The sequence below is a fragment of the Triturus cristatus genome, chromosome 5_1 (assembly GCF_964204655.1).
Source record: "Triturus cristatus chromosome 5_1, aTriCri1.1, whole genome shotgun sequence".
Lineage (NCBI taxonomy): Eukaryota > Metazoa > Chordata > Amphibia > Caudata > Salamandridae > Triturus > Triturus cristatus.
Genome location: NC_140587.1, coordinates 803,198,048 through 803,221,352, shown reverse-complemented (window position 1 = coordinate 803,221,352; position 23,305 = coordinate 803,198,048). Strand labels below are relative to the sequence as shown.

General features: G+C 52.5%; 1 protein-coding gene across 1 annotated transcript in view; it reads right to left on the bottom strand.

The window, feature by feature from the left end:
• SMCHD1 (structural maintenance of chromosomes flexible hinge domain containing 1) overlaps nt 1-23,305 on the bottom strand; it is a 1,955,900-nt gene that overhangs the window by 721,989 nt on the left and 1,210,606 nt on the right. Inside the window, exon 34 of the mRNA XM_085605822.1 lies at nt 21,919-21,980. Coding sequence (XP_085461948.1) covers nt 21,919-21,980 — 62 coding nt within the window. The remainder of the gene's footprint in view (nt 1-21,918; nt 21,981-23,305) is intronic.

The window sequence follows — 23,305 nt, the reverse complement described above, 5'->3', positions numbered from 1 at the left end:
TGGGCCTGAAAATCAGACCCACAGCCCAGCTGTTCACTCTCTAAACTAAATACTATGTACTTTAGGTGCATAACCCAATTGGATAGGATCACCTTATTGGCCCCTGTACAGTGTACCTTAGGTACCCAGGGCATAGGTGTACCCTAGGGCTACCAGGGGCTGCAGCATGTATTATGCCACCCCTGGCCTGGCCTTCCATTATGACACAACTGGCTGATCACTCAGCTGGGGCAAGGTCGTGTAATCACCCCTTGCTTAGGTGTAGTATTCCTATACCTACCTTATATATAGACACATGTGTACCTATCAGCCACTCCTATGGCAGGCCTTAACAATCCTGGAGGCAGAGTGCTTGGTAACATGTGAGATGGTTCTCTAGCATGAGCTGAGCCTGTCTGCAGCTTTCGGAACCATGTCCTTATAGCTGTTCTATGATATAGCCTACCATATACTCTTAAAGTACCTTATAATCTTAAATGGTTATGGTAACTATGGTTTGGCTTTATCGAAACATGTCGTGTAAGGTGTCTAACACTTTGGAATAATACCCCCATACCATTTCTGGCAATGAGGATATTATTCCTCCCTTCTAGAGGGAGAAGACATGTTGAAACCTACTTACCCGGTTAAAGCTAACCAGAGCCCCAGCATCACAAAATGGATGCTGCTGCCACAGACACAAGTCTGACCTCCTGCTGCTGGGAGTCCTTCCAGCGAGGGAGGCTTGGACAATAGGGGTCCTGCCTCGGGAGGTGCAAGCACCACCCTAGACAGGATTTAGTGTATTGGGGCAGGGAGGGTTGAATGAAACGAGACACTGCCTGGGGCACACAAGGTGTCCCATGCATAGTCCAGTTCTAACCGGTGCTGGGGCACTCCAGCCCCAGCTCTAGCGCGAAACTGGACAAAGGAAAGGGGGTGTAGCCACTCCCCTTCCTGGTCCCACCCATAGGAGGGACCTTGCAGGTAGCCCAGCCCACTAGCCCAGTATATTAGTAGATAGTTGGGCCCTGCTAAATTAGATTAACCTGAATCTGCAACTTGAACAGAAACTCTGGACCTTCGACATTCGACCTCAGGAAGAAGACTGAAGAAATCTCCCTTGTGGCCAAGGAGTGACCACCCTGGGCAACCAGGCACCATCCAGCGACCGCTGCTTGCTTTGCGACTGAATCCTACGAGGGACGACTGCAGAGACTGACCAGCGCCGAGACTTCCAGACACCTCCGAACCAGATCCACATCTCCAGCGAAGCTGAGACCCGTGGAGCGACGAGGGACGTGGGACCGGCGACTTGGGAAAAGTTGCTAGTAACTGACTAGCGCTACTTCCGAGGCTCCCTCGAGGCTGTGCTTGGGGAATTGAGAAGCCCCACTCCCGAGCACCATCTGCAAAGAAGATCAGCTCCCCACACTTCAAGTGTTCTGCGTGGGGCCCTTCTGCACCTGTGTTGCTCGACGTGTTGTCCGGTTGCTGGCACGTTGGCTAGTAGCCTCTGCGACGACGAACCTTTACTTTCAACTTGCTGGTCCGGCTCCTCCAGACTGGCACCCGCTCCTCTGTGAAAGAGAAGCACCCCAGACCTTCCTGGTCTGCACCAGAAGCAAGTCCTCCATCCTGCGTGGGTTCCGCTTGCCAAGGCTTGTTGGGTCCTGACTCGACTTCGACGCCGCCGACAGCAAGAGCCTTCGTGGGACAGCTCACCTCCTGGTCCTGGTCGTCCTCGACGTCTCCTGGTACCCGTGGCCGCTGCGACAAGCTTCACCTCTTCACCTGCATCTTCACGACATCGCCTGGTTCCTTCCTGGTTCCTTTCCGGCTCCTGGCTGGTGACCTAGACTCTGTCCCTTCTGCTTGCAGGTTCCTTCCTTCCTGATCCCCACCTTGGGATCCACCGGACACTCTTCACTGACTGCCTGTCAGCAACTTTCCTTCAGGCATCCATAGAAGTCCACGACGAAACCCGACGCAAGTTCACACCTATGCACCCGCAGCCCGTGGGCTAGGTAACTTGGGTACTTCGGTGCTCACAAGGGTATTGACTATCCTAGGGTCTAGTTTCCGAGTCTCGACTTTCTAGCTACACCAGAAGTGTCCTAAAACTGCTTATTTCTAACTGCTAGTGATTCTATCGACTTTTACGCATTACGCGTGAGTGTTTCCACTCTGCACCTGAATCCCGTGGGCCTCCCACTTCCTAACTGTTGGTAGTATAGTGTAGCCCCAGCGATTCCCTAGGCCTAGGCCTATCCTGTGTTCGTGACAGTGGTCCTTATACCACTTACTTAGTATATGGTTTGCGTGGCCCCTAGGGCCTAACTGTATTACTTACCTGTGTGACTTATGTATGCTTAAATAAGACTGTTGTACTTACCTCGAATCTCGAAGAGTGCTGAGGGTTTGACTAGAATAAATACATTCTATTTTTATATATATCTGTTGTGGTGTCCTTTCATTTGGTATTCAAGGGATTACATATGGTATAACAGCTGGCTTCACATGCCATTCAGAGTTTAGCCTAAGACTGCTCTTGTCCATGCTACCACTAGGATAGCTGGTCTATAAGGTTGACTTTACAACCAATCACCATAAGGGTTATTTGGACTGATACAAGGTGTACACTAGAATTAGTGACATCATATATCAGGCCAACTTCTCACACCGCCCCACAGCAAGAGCCTGGGCGAGCCGTGTTCGGGTCTCCTCCGGACACTGGGGCAGCACGTCTGCCACCGTATCCCACAGGGAGTGGGTGTAACGGTCCAAAAGGCACGCAGTGTTAATGGACCGCAGCCCCAAACTGAGGGAGGAAAACAGCTTCTTCCCAAACTGTTCCAACCTTTTGAATTCCCGATCCGGAGGAGCGTACGGGAAGGCGGTCTGGGACGTAGAGGCCTGGATAACCAGGCTCTCAGGGGTGGGGTGCACTGACAGAAAGCTGGGGTCGCCCGGAGCAGGGCGGTGACGCCGGGCCACGTTCCGGTCCACAGGACTGACTGTGGAGGGCTTAGACCAGGTGCCCATCAGAATGTCAGTGAGTGCTTCACTGAACAGAAGTAGTGGATCCGAAGAGCTTACTGGCGGTTGAAGCACCTCAGTGAGGAGGTTAGTCCCCACGGCCGCTGCAGGGAGCTCCAGGTGGAGGGCTTCGGCAGGCCTGCGCAGCACCACAAAATAGGTTGCACCCTCCTCCGTAGCCACGGAGGGAGGAGAGATGAAGCCAGTGTCAGGTGAGGTATCGAGACCACTGGCATCCCCCAGCTCGTCTGCCCAGTCCTGGCACTCTGGCACTGCTGTGCCAGAGGGTCCTCAGACCCCTCCCAGTTGACCCGGTCATCCGACTCCTGGTAGACAAGTTGAAAGGACTAAGCCGGTCGGTAGATGAATTGCTCATCCATCGGCGCCGAAGACGGTGCCGCTCCGACGCCGGACCCGGACCGGGGCTAAAACTGGGGACGACGTCGTCCGAAGACGGAGCCGGGGGCGGCACCATAGGGGTCGGTGCCGGCGGAGGGGTAATAAGGTCAACTGGCGTCGACCGGGATCCAGGCCTGGATCCCACGGGAGCCTGCGGTGTCGGAACCAAAGTCGGCGCCGGGGCCGGAGGCGCGCCGACAGGCAGCAACGGCGGAGCGAGACTCCTCATGGCCACGAGGAAGTCTCGAACCTCGTCCGGAGCCGCGTTAGGCCCAGGGACCGGCGGGTATGGGGCCGGACGCGACTCCTGCGGCTCCGAAGGAGCCGCGAGGGTGGTTCCACCCGAACCCTCAGCCGAGTCGCGCGACCGTCGAGGGGAGTCAGAAGAGGGATGTTGTCTCTTCGACTTCTTTTTACAGTGGCTCGGCTTACCTGAATGCGAGGACTTCAAACCAGACGAGCGGTGATGACTTCGGCTCCGCGACTGGTCCCTCGACCTCCTCCTCGACCGGGACCTTGTGCTGTGAGGAGCCGACTGCCGGAGCTCGAGGAGCTTGCGGGACCGCTCCCGCCTAGCCTTCGAGGTCAAGGCCCGGCAGACGGGGCACGACTGGGCATCATGGTCGGCCCCAAGGCAGTAGAGACACCGACGGTGGTGATCCGTAACCGGCATCAGTCGGTTAGAGGCGTCGCACAGCTTGAAACCGGGCATCCCTACCGGCACCAGGAGTCGAGGTCGACTCGAAAGATGAACTAAAAAAGTCCAAAAAGTTTAGTCAAAAAATGACTAAAGGGTATGCTCTTCCCGGATCCGCGCTTACTGGCGCGGAACAAAGAAGAACTGACGTCAGCGCGCGAGGGCGGCGTCTAAGTACTCCGACGACGTCATCCCGGCGATCACGACGCCGACGACAGACGCGGAGCCGCAGACGACGCCTAGCGATGCGCAAGGGTATTGCTGACGAAAAATCTTTCCGGATCCAGCCTGACGCCTGGGTATATTCTAAGGTAAGGAATATAACTAACGGGGGAACGCTAGGTGGCGCACTAGCGAATGGACGCCTTCGCGTAGGGCTCCCGCTGTCCGGCGGTAATTATCCGCTTATTTCTCCTTAACGGGCACACCTGGGTGCCGTAACCGCAAGCGGGAGATCAGCAACGTGTCCGGAGTGGACTGCCCGGATTTGAGTGCCTTCGCTGTTGCGGGGACGGAGAGCGACGCGCTGCAAGTCGCGGCGGAGGTGGCGGCCGATGACGCTGGGCGGCGTTCCCGGATCGGGCTGACAGGCGAGGCCGAGGCTGCAGTAACGGCTGTGGGCCGCAATTGCTGTGACCGCAGGGGACGCACCCGGAGTCGCCTAAGCTTGGATGCGGGTGGAACGCAGGGACGACCGTAGAGCTGCCGGAGGAGGTAGTGCAGGGGGGTATCCTTCAACCCCCCCCCCCCGCTCGGGAGCTGTTGCCTGGCCTGACCTCCTGCTGTGGCCCTGACGTGGTTCGGCACTGGATTGCTACTGGGAGTGGACCACTGTGCTGATACAAGTCTTTGGGGGCTGAGGTGCGAGAGGTCGGCCCCCCACCCCTGGCACAGCGGGCGGCGCTGCGCAGAGGACCCCAGGTACAGAGGTGGCAGTGCCTGGAGAGCTGGGGGAAAAGTGAGGAGATACAGGGATTGGGTGCTGTGACTGCGACTTTTGGAATTGCTGGAGACCGGAGAAAGTGAGGACGTGTGGATACCCCGGAGTGAATACAGAGGCTGGTATTGCCCTGGTTGTGGACACTGAGGCGTTGGGCTGCACCGGGCGAGTTAGTGAGAGAGAGACTGGACGGGACCTGCAATCCTGGTATGGCGATGTGCTTGCTGGTCGCGCAACGTAGCCATTAAATTGGCGCTGAAAGTGTCACTCGATGCGAGTGGAGTCCTATATTGAGTCCATCTGCCTTGGACACTCGTGTCAGTAGGGTGGCGTGGGGCGGCGGCTCAAGAAGGCTCGGAGGGTGGATCTGCGCCATCGCTGGTCAGGAGACGGTTGATTCCTTCGCGATCCCCTGCTGGTGTCGACGGAGTGCTCTGCCCAGGGATTAGGATGGGCAGGACGGACACGAGGCAGCCCAAACTCACGTTTGAGGCTAGTAAGAAAACGACCACGCCTGGGGATGCGACTCGCAGCTCGGCGGAGACGTCTGGAGCGGTGGATGGCTCGGTGGACATGGCGATAAATCTGCAAGATGTCTTACGAGAGATGTGCCAAGGGTTTGCGACAATTGCGGACAAAGTTGAGAGGATGTCCTCGCGTATGGATGCGGTGTTGCACAAGCTGGACGCGCACGAGGAACGGTTGAAAGAGGCGGAACAGCGCATATCGGACTCCGAGGACACAGTGACACAACACACTTCGCAGTTATCCAGAATGGACAACCTACTGCGTGTCATCGCGGCTACAAATGAGGATTTAGAAGCGAGAAGTAGGCGTAATAATGTACGCATCGTGGGTATTCCGGAAACGACCAATGTGGGCAAAATGGAGGAGTATGTCGAGAAGATGCTGGTGGCGGCGATTGGTTCGGATGCCTTTTCTCCCCATTTCATAGTGGAGAGGGCGCATCGGGCCTTGGGCCCCAGACCGAGGCCGGGGGCGACGCCCAGGCCGATCATAGCCCGGATGCTAAACTATCGGGATCGGGATGCGGCCTTAAGGGCCGCAAGAAGCACGAGCTCGTTATCCTATGATGGAAACTCCTTCACGCTGTATCCGGACTTCACTCCACTATTCCAAGAGGAACGTAGGAAATTTCTGTCAGTTAAGGCAAAGTTGCGAAACTTGCAAATGGACTACGCATTGCTCTACCCGGCGCGCCTTCGGGTCACGTACCAGGGGAGGCAGAAATTCTTCACAAATCCTCAGCAGGTGGAGGATTTCCTCAAGCAGTACAAACGAACTCACAGGTCGGGGGCCGGAGCGGAGGACGACATGGACCCCCAACAAGAGATGCTGGTGGATGGTGAACCGTGAGTGGGGAGGACTTTGACTGCATATTGTTCTGAATGCAGAGATGAGAGTGATGCCTAAGAGTTAAGATTGGTGTTCCTTGCTGAGAGACAATGTACTGGTCTTTGTATCGGACTGGTTGATTCGGGGTTGAGAATGTGGGTAGTTGGCTGGCTGCTTCTGGGGTCTCGGCGCCGTCGGGGCCTCCTCCGACCGCATTGAGGGTGGTTTATGTCTTGCTGGCTAACTGATGACACTGGTTACTTGTGGCATGTCCCATATGCCTTGATTATAGCGCCAGACACCCCTCTGTATCGCCGGGCCGAGCTGCACATTGTGTAGTTGGGCTGGCGTTCGTAGGGGGGTATTAGTGATGCCACCTAGATAGGCTTCCCGATGGGAAATACCCTAGCATATGGTTTTGGGGTTGGGGTGTATATTTGCCCTAGGTTTTGGGGTGAATGTGGGAGGGAAGGGGGGGGGTACGACACTGGCAGATTGGGGTTTGCTTCAGTGGGAGGCGGGTGGGAACAAGGGATTCAGTTCTGGTTTGGATGTTTGTGGTTCATGTACAGGGATGAGTGAATCGAAATGGGGCTGGGGTGGTTGTCTATGGAAACGTGAGTTGACAGAGGTGCAGTGCACTACTGCCATGATTATTAATGAGGCACAAATGTTGGGTTGGCGATGGGATCTAATACTGTGTGGTCTGTTCATTGGGCAGGAGATGCATTCGGATTTGGATGGCTTTTTGAATTCTGGGAGGTTGACGAGAGATGGCTGAACATGCACGTAACTCGAGAATCACGATTGTAACTTGGAATGTCCGAGGGTTAAATGATGCGAGGAAATGTAGGAGGGTAGTGGCCTATCTAGAACAGCATCAGGCGCAAGTCGCTTTGTTGCAGGAAACGCATCTTAGCCCCCGGGCTACTTACACTTTCGCGAGTAAATGGGCTGGAGTGCGTAGCTTCTCCTCATATTCAGGGTATGCTAGGGGCACGGCGATTCTGATCAAGAAAACGATGCCGTTTGTGCGGCTAGGCGAACGCACGGATAATGAGGGGAGATTTGTCCTGTTATGGGGTAGACTGGGTACCGACACGTTTTGTAAATTGGTATGGGCCAAATGTGGATTCACCTGCCTTTTTCACCATGCTGTGGGGTATGATACTGAACATAGGTTCCATGCATATTATATGGGGCGGGGATTTTAATATTACAATGACCCCCAGGCTGGACAGGTCGGATGGTAGCCCACAATACAACAGGGGTGCGAGGGATGCTGTGGCGGGAATAATGGAGGAAGGGGGACTAATAGATAGTTGGAGGTTCGTGCATGCTGGGACCCGTGAGGGGACACACTTCACAGCGTATGCCAACACTTGGGCTAGGCTTGATTATTGCTTTCTATCTCGTGGATTAGCGGTGGACTTAGGTAGAGTGATACATCTGCCGAGGTCTTATTCGGATCATTGTCCAGTTCTGGTTCAGGTAGCGGTCCCGGGGTATGGGAGGGTAACACCTACATGGTGTCTGCAACCCACGGCATTGTTGGATCCCCTGTTCCAGACAGAATTGGGGGAGGAGATAGCGGATTTTTTTCCACGAAACAAGGGGTCGGTAGAGAGTGTTGAGACCATTTGGGAAGCGTTTAAGGTGAAGGTCAGGGGATATTACATTTCAAAGAGCTTTGGTGTACTAAAGGCCATACGAGGCTCGCTCACCAAATTAGAGTCCGAACTTAAGGTGCTAGAAACCAGGATGCCCCGGGAGCCGTTAGGTCTTCTCCATAAGGAATTTAGGGAAAAACTGACGCAATATGAGCGGGAAGCAGATAGAGAGACCAAATTCAGGGGCAAATATTGTCAAGCCCGTAGATATTGTGAAGGAGAGAGACCGGGTCGGGCCTTGGCGGCGGTCACTAGGCATTCGCGGGGAACTTCGCACATATTAGAGATACGTGCACCGGGTGGTGTTATACATCAAGACACGAAGGGAATTTTAAGGCAATTTACTGAGCATTATGAAGGGTTATATGCTGCCCGCGGTGGCAGTGAGGTCCTGTCTGGTGATTTCTTAGACGATGTAGCATTATGTTGGCTGAGTGATGACCATAGGCAGTTTCTCGGAGCTCCATTCGAACTAGATGAAATACGGGAGGCGATTATGTCTCTGAGTAATGGTAAGGCGGCTGGATTGGATGGGCTGCCGGCGGAATTTTATAAATGCTATATCGATATCATGACCTTATATTGTGACCACAAGAAGTTAAAACATTGAAAATTAAGGATTGTTTATAGCTAAGCTTGTTGCTTTAACAATTGACTCTGTGGTCCTCTGATTGACATAATTGTTTTTCTATTTTGTTTGCCAATGAACAAGTTTGTGTGATTGTAGGAATGGATGTGAATGCATGAGACGTGTTTGTGATATGACAGTATTGAATGTATAATTGTCGTAATGTAAATATTTTATTTATCACTTTTTGTAAAATTCAGCCTCTCTGGCAATAGGAAGGTTCTAAAAATCTATAAATGAGATTACTAAAACTTTGATTCAATCAAACAAAAGAATAAATATATTTTTTGTGACACATTTTGTTTCATTTCCTCTAAATGTGTGTTCCAGAATAATATGGAAGCTTTAACTCTAGGGCAGTACTAGCATTCTAATTGTTCACACATCATAGGCTCAGCTTAACTGCTCTCAGCCCACCTCCAATAGTGTTCTTGATATCGATATCATGGCCCCAGTGCTTCGTGAGGTTTATGAGGAATCCCTGGAGGTGGGAGTGCTGCCGGGGACGATGAGAGAGGTGGTGATTACCTCCCTGCTGAAACCAGGTAAGAACCCGCTGGACTGCGATTCCTATAGGCTGCTCTCTGATAAATTGCGACGCCAAGATCTTGGCGAAGGTGCTGGCCACTAGACTCTCGCTGCTTATGACTAAAATTGCCCTTCCTGATCAGGCAGGGTTCGTCCCAGGGAGATCCACTGCAAGTAATTTGCGAACTCTTTTTTCTTTGATTCATACAATAGCACCGGAACTGCCTGTCGCGGCTATTTTTCTTGATGCAACCAAGGCATTCGACTCGGTTGAGTGGAGTTACTTGTTTGCTATTCTGTACACGATGGGGTTTCCCAAAATCTTTGTTGCGTGGATAAAACTTCTCTATACTGACCCGAAAGCGAGAGTGCTATTTAATGGTGAGATGTCTAACCCGATTCCATTAACCAGGGGGACCAGACAAGGGTGCCCATTGTCCCCACTGCTGTTCGCTATAGCAATCGAGCCGCTGGCATGTCGCATCAGACAGCTGCACAAGCAGAGTGCCTTTAAATGTTTTCAACGTCAGATCGACTTGCCCTTATATGCTGATGACTTAACGCTATATGTGGTTGATCCGCAGACCAACCTCAATCCGTTACTCCGCAAAGTTTTGGTGTTTGGTGGATTGTCTGGAATTCAAATCAACTGGAAGAAGTCGCTTTTTTTTCCCCCCCCCGACGCCTGCGGTGGGACGATTCTCGTTGGATTACCCGCTCGAATGGTGTGAGTCGGATCTTAGATACTTAGGGGTTCAGATTTCTAAAGTCCGGGAAGAGACGTTGCGTTTGAATTATGGTACAGCCGTGAGTAAGTTGGCAGAGGATGTTACTCGCTGGATATCTTTGCCGTTTACCATGGCGGGTAGGGCCTCATTGATCAAAATGGTGGTGTTACCTCGCTTTTTATACTTCTTCCAGAACATTCCGTACTATCCAGGTGCGTTTTTTTTTCGAACGTTGCGCTCCGAGTTACTGCGACTGTTCTGGGCTGGTAAGCAGCCCAGACTGGCATGGTCGATTATTACCCAACCATATAGTAAGGGAAGATTTGACGTTCCCGACTTTCTAGCGTATTATTTGAGTGCGCAGGCACACTTTGCTTACCATTGGTTTACACCTACGCCATATATGCCGCAGCTGGCGGTAGAGGACTGGATAGTCCGACCTCTGCCACTGCAGGGCATTATTCATGGCCCCGTCAGTGTGATTGAAACGCCATTCACTACGGTGACATGCACGATAGATGCGTGGCAGCGACTCATACACAGGATGGCACTCAGTCTCTTGTATGCTCCGACCTTGCCGTTGGTTTATCATCTGGACCTGTCTCTGTTGCAGGAAGGTGGGTTCCGGGGGTTATGTGCTAAGATACAGGTCCGACATTGGGGCGATCTCTTTGTGAACGGTCAGTTCAAGACGAAAGAGCAATTGTTCCGTGGATATCAGCCTACTCCGCTGGATGTCTTTTACTATCTTCGGCTGCGGCAGGGGCTGCTAACGGTGTTGCCGCACTATCCGGAGGAACCTGAGATAGTAAAACCGTTGCAAGTCCTGCTTACTTCTACGGATGGTAGGCATTTAGTCTCTCAACTATACAGCAGTATTCGAGAGTATGGTAGGAATGAAGACTGTAAAGCGCTTAGAAGCTGGAGTGCCGAGTTGGGCAGGGACATAACGGAAGCGCAGTGGGCGTATTGTTGTGAGCTCACTTCCCAGATCTCTTCCAGCTGCAGATTGCGTATTATTCATTACAAGTTTCTGCAGCGATTGTACTACACTCCTGTTAGAAAGCTTAGATTCCAGTTATCGGACAATGATAAATGTGAGAGATGCCACTCGGAGGGTGCTGATTTTTTACATCTGGCTTGGATGTGTCCAGGGGTGGCCGATTACTGGACGCAAGTCCACACTGCGCTGATGGCTATGTTGGGTGCTGCGATTGACAAGGACCCGCTCTTGATGCTGCTAGGCTATACTGCGTCGATACCAAAGGTGAATCGGAAATTTGTGAACATTGTACTGCTGTTAGCGAAACGGCGGGTTGCATGTAGGTGGGGTAGGGGTCGAGCACCGAAATTTAAGGAATGGATAGAGGATGTATTGTACTGCCAGGAACCGAACGCTGTATACGCTGATACACAACCATTGAATAGCAGGGCTAAGGACATATGGGATCCGTTTAGAACATACTTGGCGGCACAGAACAGCTCCGCTGAAGGGGAGAGACAGGTTCCGGCGAGTGCAGGGCCGACAGATATAGCATCCAGCTGTCAGGGGCTCATTGAGGCTTAGCAATGGGGAAGAAGTGATGAGTAGTGGTGGTAACTGTAGGGTTGAGAGGTTCTGAAGGTGGCGGGACTGTTGGAAGTGGGGGCGTTCACTTTGCCGACTGATGGAGCTGGTAGGTGAGCAGATGAGATACATGAACCTGATGTAAATGGCTCATTATGTGACAAGGGGGATGGGCTGCAGGAGTGGGAAACGTGGAGGGGAGCCGCGCTGGCACGGCTATATGGCACATTGTGGGGAGGCCCCCTACTGCTCTGTTTTTTCATGTGGGTACGACTGGTGGGGCTGCTCAGAGATGTGTGGTCTACCTGCCTCAGGGACTTGATCCGCGGAGTGATATGGTTGTATGCCCATCGTGACTGTGTCTTTTATGGACTCTAGTAGGGAGATGTGCTCCTTGACATCCAAACCCCATAGCTGATGATGGCTGGTGGCACACAGAGCAGATGTGCCCAATGGACAGAACACTCATCTCATGGCCTAGGATTGTAATGCATTGCGCTTGTCTGATATTAAGAAAGGTATATAGGTACTTGCCGCCGGACCTCCGGGTTGTCGGTCGATTGGCTGTGTGCAGGGTGGATAGTCCCTTCGAGAAAGTGTTCTCTATAGCCGGCCTGTGAGGATGTAGGCGCGAGACTGTATGACTGTGTAATGTTGAAATAAAGGTTTTTTGAACTTTAAAAAAAAAAAAGGAATATAACTAACGTGTTTCTTTCAGATGGGCTGTACCAGCAACCAAAGTGCAGAAGGGCCAATAAAAGGCCACCAAGGCAGACTTCAACCAAAACCAGACGCAACGAAAGACAGAGCTCCAACGGGATAAACGCCTCCCAAAGAACACATAAAAACTGACCACCAAGGCTCATGGAGGAGGAGGAGGATGGAGACCCGCAAGGAGCCGCTGAATCGCAGAATCTGCGTGGGTGTTAAACAGAAGGACTCCGTCAAAGGGCAAATCAACCAAGCGCTCCCGGATATTTTCCGGAAAGACACCATCCCACAACCAGGCATGGCGGCGGAGGGCAACCGAACACGCCATAGCACGGGCGACGGAGTCCGCGACATCCACAGCTGATCGCAGAACAAACTACGCCAACACACGACCATTGAGCACATGGTGCCGCAAGCCCGCCACAACGCCGTCTCCGGAAGTGCAGTACAGAAGGGACTCAGAAGAATCCCAGAGGGCAGAGGTAGCCCTAGCCAAAACACAGAGCGTGTTGAGCGCACGCAGAGCAGCGCTCGAAGATGCAAAAACATTACGCCCCCGAGATTCTAACCAACGTGCCTCCCGTGACAGTGGGAGCAACACCGAGGGCAAAGACGGAAAGGCAGATTGAAGAACAGGGCCCTGGGCAGAGGGATGGGAAGAAAAGGAAGTAGGCCAATGTGCAGCCGGGCGGTAGCGACGAAGCAGTGGCGGACGCACTGGATCCCCTGTAGCAGGGCGGCCCCAGGCCCCTAAAAGGAAATCATGGAGCGAAGCTTCAAAAGGAAGCAAAGGCTCCCCCCCACCAGAGCCATAGTGGAGAACCTCCAACAAATGGTCAGGAGGCACCGGCGCGATCGGGTGGCCCATCTGCAAAATCCCAGTGGCCGTGGCGATAGCCTAGACAAAGCAGACGCTCGCTTCCGAAGGACCGCGCAAGGGAGAGAGCAAGTATTCTGTGGGCGAAGGCTGCAAGCTGAGCAGCCCGTCCCCATGCCCCGCCTGAGGAGGGAAAGGCCCGCACAGAAAGGGCAGGAACCCCACAGATGAGTGAGGAACCAGGGGCATCTGGAGAAGACGGGGAAACCGCAGGAGAAGCCCCGCGCAAGGGAGGAAGGAAAACGCCTGTCCAGAGGAACGAGGAGAACCCGGGGGCGAGCCCCGAGTCCCGGCGACCACCTGTGATGCCACAGGGAACCCCGTGGGTCGAAGAGGGGAACCCCAAAGGGCCGCCCCCCCCCCCCCCGACACCCGCTCCTGAAGCCGCACCAGGCGGTGCCGGGGACGAATCCGCCGGCGACTCCGCAGCCAGCCCTGCGCTAGGCGAGGGGACCGCGGAAGTCTCAGGGGGAGGGGTGGGGCGCAAGGAGGCCTGCAGAGCTGCAGCATAGGCCTCCATCTGAGCCCTGGACGCCCCCGTGCTGGGGAACGGCAGATAGGGCGCCGACGTCTGAGGACGCACGTCCCGAGAGGAACCTGCGCCCTCTCCCAACCGAGGACCAGGCCTTGGAGGCAGACTAGCAGACTTACCCACCGGTGAGCAACATCCAGGGAGCCGCGGGGGAGGGCGGCGGCGCAGCCGGAAGCGGCGAGTCTTGGACCCTTCTGGGGGCAGACGCGGTGACCAGGCCGACCTGGACGGGCCGGCCGAGAGCACCTTCATTCGGCACTCCCACCGGGACTTGGGCTTGAGCTGCTGGCAGGTGTTACAGTCCGTGGAGTCATGTTGTTCGCCCAAACACCAAATGCAAATGGGGTGAGGGTCCGTCGCCGTCATCGGACGCGCACACTCAGCACAGGTTTTGAGGCCCAAAGGCATCGCACACAGTTCCCACCAAAGTGAGGGAAGGCCTGAAAACAGGCGAGCATAGGTAATCCAGATCCACGTGGCACATGGAAAAGAAGAAAACTGATGTCAGCGTGCTGGGGTGGGGCTTATGTGACCTCGCTGATGTCACGCCCGCGGACGATGTCAGGGCAGAGATCCGTGGTGCCGCCCCCGGCGCGCAGGGTTGCTGTGGCAAGAAAAAAGGTTTTCCGGATCCATTCTCATGCCTGGGGATAATTCTACGTTAAGGAATCTGCAGCTAGTAGTCTCTATCAGATACTTCTTCTGGACTGAGTCTGAAGGCTGCTCCCACAGCTACCACTTAGAGAGCTTTCTATGGTTGCCTAAGACCACTAAAATCACCATAAGGGTTGTCTGCATTAGTGCAAGGTGCTTCACTTAAATAAGAGTGCACCATATACTAAGCCAGCCTCGTACACCCATCAATGCACAATTTTCTCCCTGGGGGAACATTTAGAGTAAAGTATTAGATGATGTTAATACATTTTGTATAGTATCTTTATCTATGTACACTACTGGAAATCAGCTAAAATATCATGAATTGCATGAGCCCAGGTAGGAGGAGATTTAGCACAGTCCTAAGTCTATGCATGCATAGGTTTAGAAATTGTTTTTTACCTAAATGTACCCCATTCCATAAAAAATGTGGGTGAGGGTCCGTCGCCGACATCGGACGCGCACACTCAGCACAGGTTTTGAGGCCCAAAGGCATCGCACACAGTTCCCACCAAAGTGAGGGAAGGCCTGAAAACAGGCGAGCATAGGTAATCCAGATCCACGTGGCACATGGAAAAGAAGAAAACTGATGTCAGCGTGCTGGGGTGGGGCTTATGTGACCTCGCTGATGTCACGCCCGCGGACGATGTCAGGGCAGAGATCCGTGGTGCCGCCCCCGGCGCGCAGGGTTGCTGTGGCAAGAAAAAAGGTTTTCCGGATCCATTCTCATGCCTGGGGATAATTCTACGTTAAGGAATCTGCAGCTAGTAGTCTCTATCAGATACTTCTTCTGGACTGAGTCTGAAGGCTGCTCCCACAGCTACCACTTAGAGAGCTTTCTATGGTTGCCTAAGACCACTAAAATCACCATAAGGGTTGTCTGCATTAGTGCAAGGTGCTTCACTTAAATAAGAGTGCACCATATACTAAGCCAGCCTCGTACACCCATCAATGCACAATTTTCTCCCTGGGGGAACATTTAGAGTAAAGTATTAGATGATGTTAATACATTTTGTATAGTATCTTTATCTATGTACACTACTGGAAATCAGCTAAAATATCATGAATTGCATGAGCCCAGGTAGGAGGAGATTTAGCACAGTCCTAAGTCTATGCATGCATAGGTTTAGAAATTGTTTTTTACCTAAATGTACCCCATTCCATAAAAAATGTGATATAGCACACCAGTGGCACATAGTTTCTGGGACTAAGCCAAATATAGGAAAAGCATGTGAAAGATTTGAAAATGGATACAAATTGCTTTCACCATAGCCGCTGCCTGTGAGAAAATGGGAAGCTTGAACTGAAAAATAAATTACACATTGTTGAGGACCTGGGCAAGACCTTCATCTAAGTTTGCAAGAAAGAGATTGGTGCCACCAATTCAAAGTGTGCTGACTGTTATAATCCTTGTTTTATCTAGTTTAAGCTTAAATAGGGTCATGCTCATTCAAGAAAGCCCATGGTGGAACCAAAAGAGCCAAGACACTAACGACCGAGATATCTTACAACCCCAGAAGTAAGCCCTGGGTACCAAAGTCCACCATCAACTAACAGGTGTCTTGTGAGGTGGGAGGCACAGCAATTGGCAGTATTGGATTTTCTGTTTTCCTGTGGTATTCTCCAAATCTGTATGTTCAATAGGATGAGCTTCAATACCTACAATCATATCTCTAAATTATGGCTCTAGGCAGTGGCAAAAGTGTGTGAGTGAATGCTGGGTCTGTAGAAGAGCCCCAAAATAAGTTGTGTTTTTAAACACAACACTAAGATGTATTAATCTTCCATCTCTGTAAATGTGCTAACGTTAAGCCACGGGAGTACACTAACCTATATTAGTCCACACAGTACATCGGAGGACCACCTTGGGTTCTATTGCCTGGGACTTGCCTGTGGAGAAAGATGATAGAAACAGATTTATTTCTTACCCTAAGAACCATGGGGGAAGGCAAAGGCTATCAAGGTACTTTAAGGAAATTTCCAGGTACCAGACTTAATAAACATTATGGTCAACAACCAGGAATTAGGCCATGAAGGTGCCGTCGGACAAGAATGTATAATATCTGAAAGAGACACGTTAGTGATAGATTCCTTACCTTACAATATCCCCAGGCTTCAGACTAGATCCGGAAAGTTTTTCGTCAGCAGTACCCCTGCGCGTCGGAAGGTGGCGTCGTGCGGCTCCGCGTCCGTCGCTGGTGTCGCATGCGCCAAGATGACGTCACGGAGACTACTTAAGTGCCACCCATACGCGCTGACGTCAGTTCTTTCTTTTTCCACGCTAGCAAGCGCAGATCTGGTTAGAGCTCGTACCCTAGTCACTTTTTGACTAACTGTTTTTTGAGACATTTTGTCTCCACTATCTTGAGTCTTCGACTCCTGGTGCCACGTAGGGATGCCTGGGTTTAAATCCTGTGGGGCCTGTCGCCGTACGATGTCGGTGGCCGACCCCCATGGCGTCTGTCTCTACTGTTTGGAGCGCGACCATGACTCCTGGTCGGTCATGTTCCGACTGTCTGGCCATGGCTCCAAAGGCACTACGGGAGCGGTCCCATAAGCTCCTGGAGGCCCGGCAGTCGTCTCCTCACCGTTCGAGATCCAGGGGTCGATCAAGGGACCGACCGCGGAGCCATCATCATCGCTCCTCGGGGTCAAAGTCTTAACACTCGGAATCGGGTAAGGGACGTCATAAGAAGAAGTCGAAGAAGCGTTTGCGCTCTCCGACGTACCCCCGTCGGTATCCTGACACGGACGCAGGGGCCAGGGGTACCTCCAACGTGGCTCCGTTGGAGCCTGTGAGTCCCGCGGCCTATCCACCTTATCCGGGTCCGTCGACGACTCCGGCCCAGGTGCAAGATTTCCTTACTGCCATGGACTGCCTTTTCAGGTCTAGGGCTCCCGCGGGCACGCCTTCGGACCCCACGGCCCACCTGGGGGGCCTCCCATGCCGCCGGCTCAGCTACCGGCGTCTCAGGCCCCGGCGCCGTAAGGTCCTTCGCCGGCGGCTCCCGCCCCGGCACCGCAGGGTCCGTCGCCGGTGGCTCCGGCACCCCCGCGGCTCGGTTCCCGGTGCCGCAATGGGTTCCATTTGTACCACCTCCGCCCTTGCGTGTGTTTCCGGACAATTTTGCTCTGGGTTGGGACCCTAACTGGGGTATGGAGCTGGATTGACGCCGACCGGCGCCGTTGGACCATTTATATTCCCCTGTCCCTCCCCCGCCACCTGTGCCTTTGGCAGTGGAGGAAGGGGGATGCCTCTTGGGCCGCTACTCTCACGCTGTGTGGGACACGGTTGCGCAGACGCTGCCTCAGTGTCCAAAGGAAGTTCGGTCAGTGCTTTCCCAAGCTGTGGCTGAGGGGAAAGATGCAGCAAAGTTCACCATCCGGTGTGCACTAGATACCGCGGACTCTTTGGGTAGGGCGATTTACACTACTGTGGCCCTCCATCGTCACGCCTGGTTACGGTCCACTGGGTTTTCAGGGGATGTTCAGAGTTCCCTTATGGACATGCCCTTTGAGGGGACCCGCCTATTTGGCGATAAGGCAGATAGTGCGCTGGAGCATTTTAAGGACTACCGGGCTACGGCCAAGTCCTTGGGTCTCTCCACCACGCGCCCGGCCACGTCTGTTTTTCGTTCCTTTCTAGGCCACGGAAGGGGCGCCCCGACACATTCGTTCAGCCAAAAGCCTGCGCAGAACCAACCACAGCCCGGCCGCGGACATGGTTCCCGCCGTGGCGGGACAGGGTGCCAGCGTGTGCGACAGTCCACTTCCGCTTCCGCAGCATCTGCCTTAAAACCTTCCTAGTCCGAGCTTTGGGGTGCATCCCACGCCGGTGGGCGGCATGATTTGCCATCACCTCCTCCACTGGCATTCTGTAACTTCGGACAGGTGGGTGCTGCAAATCATCCGAAGGGCCTACTCCCTCCCCTTCGAGTCTGAAACCCACTGCCATGCCACCTCAGTTCCACTGCATGTTGGGGGATCACTTTGCGCTTCTCCAACAGGAAGTCACAGCCCCTTGGCCAAGGGGGCCATCGAGTGCGTGCCTGGGCCAGATGTAGGACGTGGTTGTTATTCCCCCTACTTTCTGGTCCCCAAGAAGGAGAAAGGGGGCCTGTGCCCCATCTTGGACCTCAGGAACGTCAACCGCTTCCTACGGAAGGAGAAGTTCAAGATGTTGACTTTGGCTCAGGTCTTGGCTGCCCTCGACCCTGGAAACTGGATGGTAGCGTTGGACTTGCAGGACGCATATTTCCATATCCCCGTCCTGCCAGCCCACCGGCGTTACCTGCGGTTCACGGTAGGCCTAGAGCACTTTCAGTTTGTCGTGCTCCCCTTCGGCCTTACCAGTGCCCCTCGGGTGTTCACGAAAGTGTTGGTGGTGGTCGCAGCTCATCTGCGCAAATCAGGCGTTCCAGTCTTCCCCTATCTTGACGACGGACTGCTGAAGGCGGGCTCGCCCCAGGCAGTCGTCTCCCACCTCCAGCCGACCTCCTGCATTTGCTGGGGTTCTCAATCAACGTGCCGAAGTCGCACCGAGTCCCTCTCAGAAGCTCCCCTTCATCGGAGAGGTTCTGGATTCGACGCAGTTTCGGGTTTCTCCTCCCGAGCGGCGAGTCTGTGATATTCAGGCTATGATTCCGATCTTTCAGCCTCTATCCCGGGTTTCAGTCAGGATGACCCTCCGGCTCCTTGGCCTCATGGCCTCCTGCATCAGGTTAGTGCAACATGTCAGATAGCATATGTGGGCACTGCAGTGGGACCTGAAGTTCCAGTGGGCACAGCATCAGGGCAACCTGTCCGATAATGTCCAGGTCTCGGAGGGCACTGCTTGACAATTGCAGTGTTGGCTCACGAATCGCGATTTGGTCAATGGCAGATCCCTCTCCCTTCCCCAACCGGAGCACACAGTGGTGACGGATGCGTCCCTCCTGGGATGGGGCTGCCACTTGGGAGAGGTGGAGATCAGAGGCCTCTGGTCTAAGGCGGAGTTCCGACTCCATATCAATATTTTGGAGCTTTGGGCGAACTGACTTGCACTGAAGGCATTCCTTCCCTCTGTCCGGGGAAGTGTGGTGCAGGTGTTCACGGACAACACCACTGCCATGTGGCATTGCAACAAACAAGGCGGGATGGGGTCGTGGACCCTATGTCAGGAGGTTGTGCGCCTCTGGACATGGCTGGAACATCAAGGCATTACCTTGGTGGTTCAACATCTGGCAGGTTCTCTGAACGCCAGGGCGGACAAACTCAGCCGCCGGTGCATGCTGGATCACGAATGGCGTCTGAACTCGGACATGGCGCAAGGTCTCTTTCTGCAGTGGGGAGAGCCTTGGTTAGATCTATTCGCCACAGAAGAGAACGTGCAATGTCATCAGTGCTGCGCTTTGGAATTTCCAAGGCTGCACTCGCTCAGCGACGCTTTTCGTCGTGAGTGGAGCTGCGGTCTGTTGTACGCCTTTCCGCCTATACCACTTCTGCCCAGAGTGCTGAAGAAGATTCGGCGCGACCGGGCCCTAGTCATCCTTGTGGCTCCGGATTGGGCACGAAGATACTGGTATCCCGAGCTACTCAGCATGGCGATCGATCTCCCGATTCAACTGCCTCTTCAGGAGGATCTTCTGTCGCAACAGCAGGGGACGGTCCTCCACCCGAACTGTCCAGCCTCCACCTCCATGCGTGGAGATTGAGCGGCGACAGTTGACAGCTTTCTACCTTCCTCCCAAAGTCTATGATGTCTTTCTGGTAGCCAGGCGTCCCTCCACTAAAACGGTATACGCCTGCAGGTGGAACAAATTTGTGGCATGGTGCACAGCAAGGGCTGTGGATCCCCTTTCTGCCCCTCTTTCCGAGGTCCTTCTGTTCCTTCTCTCTTTGGCCCAGCAGGGCTCTGCTCTGGGCACTATCAAAGGTTATCTTTCGGCCATCTCCGCCTTTATACGGCTTCCAGATCAGCCTTCTCTTTTTAAGTCCCCGGTTGTTAATCGCTTCCTCAAAGGCATTACACACACGTTTCCTCCCGTGCCTTTCATAATGCCTCAATGGGACTTAAATCTTGTCTTGACTTATCTGATGTGCACTCCCTTTGCGCCCCTTCATAACTGTCCTTTACGTCTTCTCACTTTAAAGAGTTGGCTTTCCTGGTAGCTATTACCTCTGACAGAAGAGTGAGTGAGCTCCAGGCTCTTTCTTCTAAACCTCCTTTTCTTTCTGTTCATCCGGACAAGGTCCTTCGTTCTTGCCAAAGGTTGCCACACCCTTCCACATCGGGCAGATCATCACTTTGCCCACCTTCTTTCCGCCTCCGCATCCTTCAAAAGAGCAAGAGAGGCTCCACCATCTGGACCCAAAACGTGCGCTCTTGTTCTATCTCCCCGTTGGGCGAACTGATTTCTAGAGGATAAGGTCATCCCTTTCAGGGACCTAGTTTCATGGCACCAGTGGTCAGTTTCTTGCATGGCTCTGCGTTCCTGGCGCTGAAAGTCGTGTACAGAACTGACGTCAGCGCGCATGGATGGCGCCTAAGTAGTCGCTGTGATATCATCTCGGCGCATACGACGCCAGCGACGGACGCGGAGCTGCACAACGCCACCTTCCGACGCGCAGGGGTACTGCTGACGAAAAACTTTCCGGATCCAGTCTGACACCTGGGGATATTCTAAGGTAAGGAATCTTTCACTAACTAATGTCTCTTACAGATATATTGTTCCACAAGTAGTAACTTGTGCGTCACGAGGAGGCCGGAGAGGAAAGGTATGACTACAGCTGACTGGCACCATACAATTGCATTTTCATACAGAGAGTCCATCACTAGTACAACAATTATGTGTGGCAAGAACAGACCACACCGAATGGTGGGTGGGAAGATAGATTAGGGGTGCATCATGAGCGGAAGAACTGAACACAGATATGAAAGGTAGGAGGGAACATCACTCACATTTGCTTTTCTTGAACCACAAAAGTACTAGAACTTGCCAGTAGCTGAGACAAACACAACTTGGTGCCTCTGTCTGGACTGAAAAGAACTCGCAGGCACATGTATGAAAATGACCTAAACACTAAAATGATGTGTTTTGGGAATGGAGACACACAGGACTAGTATTATTTGAATTCACTGGCCTGCATGATAAGAGGAAGCACATGAATCGAAACGGCAGGAGAAACCACTTGGCTTCTGGAAAGATCAATGCATGGCAGGGGACTCAATTGTCTGAGCACATTAGTACTACCCACTTGAAAGGAGAAAAAAGGTGTCAAGCCCTGGCAAAAACAACCAGTGGAATGGTCAGAGTGCCACTGGACTGTCAAATGTCTTTCTTCTGTGCTTTGCAAATAATAATGTGCTTCCCTTGTCAAATCACATAAAACAACTGCAGTTTGGATGAATGGGGGCACCGACACAGGAGTAATAGGTATTAAAATGTTTTACCCTTTTGTCAAAAACAGGATACCAATCTGCGACATTTCATAATACCAACATATAATAAATAAAAGACATGATCAGAAGGTATTTATAGACTACAAGCTGTACATCTATTATTGTCTGATATACATTTTCTATCTAAGATACTCAAATCACATTAAACACACAGCAAGTGTAATGTTATTACCGAAAATAAAAGCATCCTTCCTCGTCAGAATCTCTTTGTTTACTGCATTTCATAGTTGTAGCCTAGAAGCAAAAAGGTAAATGCATAAGAGGCAAGGTTGGAGAACGACTGGGTCAAGTAAATAATTTCAGTTAACTCATTCTTGTGCAAAGATGTGACATTGGGCAAAGAACGGTACACAATCTAAAATATGCTTTTGTTTGAGGCTAGTGGGTATTAGGACATACTACTGATATTAACTAGATGACTCATTTCATTAGCAAATGGTCTTTAGATGTCCATACATCAGGCACAGACCACCTTTACAAAGGCACTGTACTACAGGAACCACAAGAATGTTCTCAGCATCTGAATGACAAATTGAAATAAAAACAAAAAACACCCTCATCAGAAAGCATATCATGTATCCAATCATACCTTTTTGTATCTCCAACTGTTCTACAAAAAAGATTCTGACTACTCCTTTTAAAGAATGCTAACCTCTTAACATGCCACGCCTTTCCATTGCTCAGGAGAGCTGTAGGAAAGTAGGTTCTGCTTTCATGGTCACCCCCACTTTTTTCTAGTGTCATTCTGTTTTTCTGACTAGTCTGACTGGGATCCTGCTATCCAGGACCCCAGTCACTGTGCTCTCTTCTTAAATTGCACTATGGTAAGTACTTTGGTAACTTCCTAATTGGCTACTGCTGTACACTTTTAAGTCCCTAGTATATGGTACTAAGATAACAAGAGCATAGGTACACCAGGTGTCTCCCATCGGCTGCAGCATGCATTATGCCACCCATGAGAGACCACTCAAACTGTGACTACTAGCACCACTCACAACAGATGTAAGTTTCCTTATATCTGAGGTCATTGCACTTAAAACCTATAAGTCACCCATAGGGTAGGCCTTTCAATCCTGAAGGCAGAGTGTGATGGTGCCTTGCATGAACAGGACACCCTCTCCAAACCTAGGAGTCGATTCACCCGGCTTTGTAAGTGCACCCAGCGATTTTATACATATAATAGACATCAAATCAGTTATGAGTTGTCTATGTATTGGCTGCACCGAAACCGGGCATGTTAGGTATCAAACATCTCCAACCCAAACACCGATTCCAGTGTTGGATGTAGGATCCCATGTACTGGGGGGGTTCCCCAAGGGAGCCCACCCTTGTATTCCTGGTACCAGCCTTTCAGGGTCCAACAGCAAGCTAGTGATTCTGCCGACCACAGACATGTTAGTGCCCGCCTGCTGCTGAGCCAGGCTTGAGCGGGGAAGGTAGAACAAAAGGTTTATTGTCACAGGGAGGTGTAACCATAGCACAAACAGGACGTAGTGTATTGAGCTGGGGTGGGGGAGCTTTCCAGAACCACCAGACTGCTCCTAAGGGCACATTGGTGC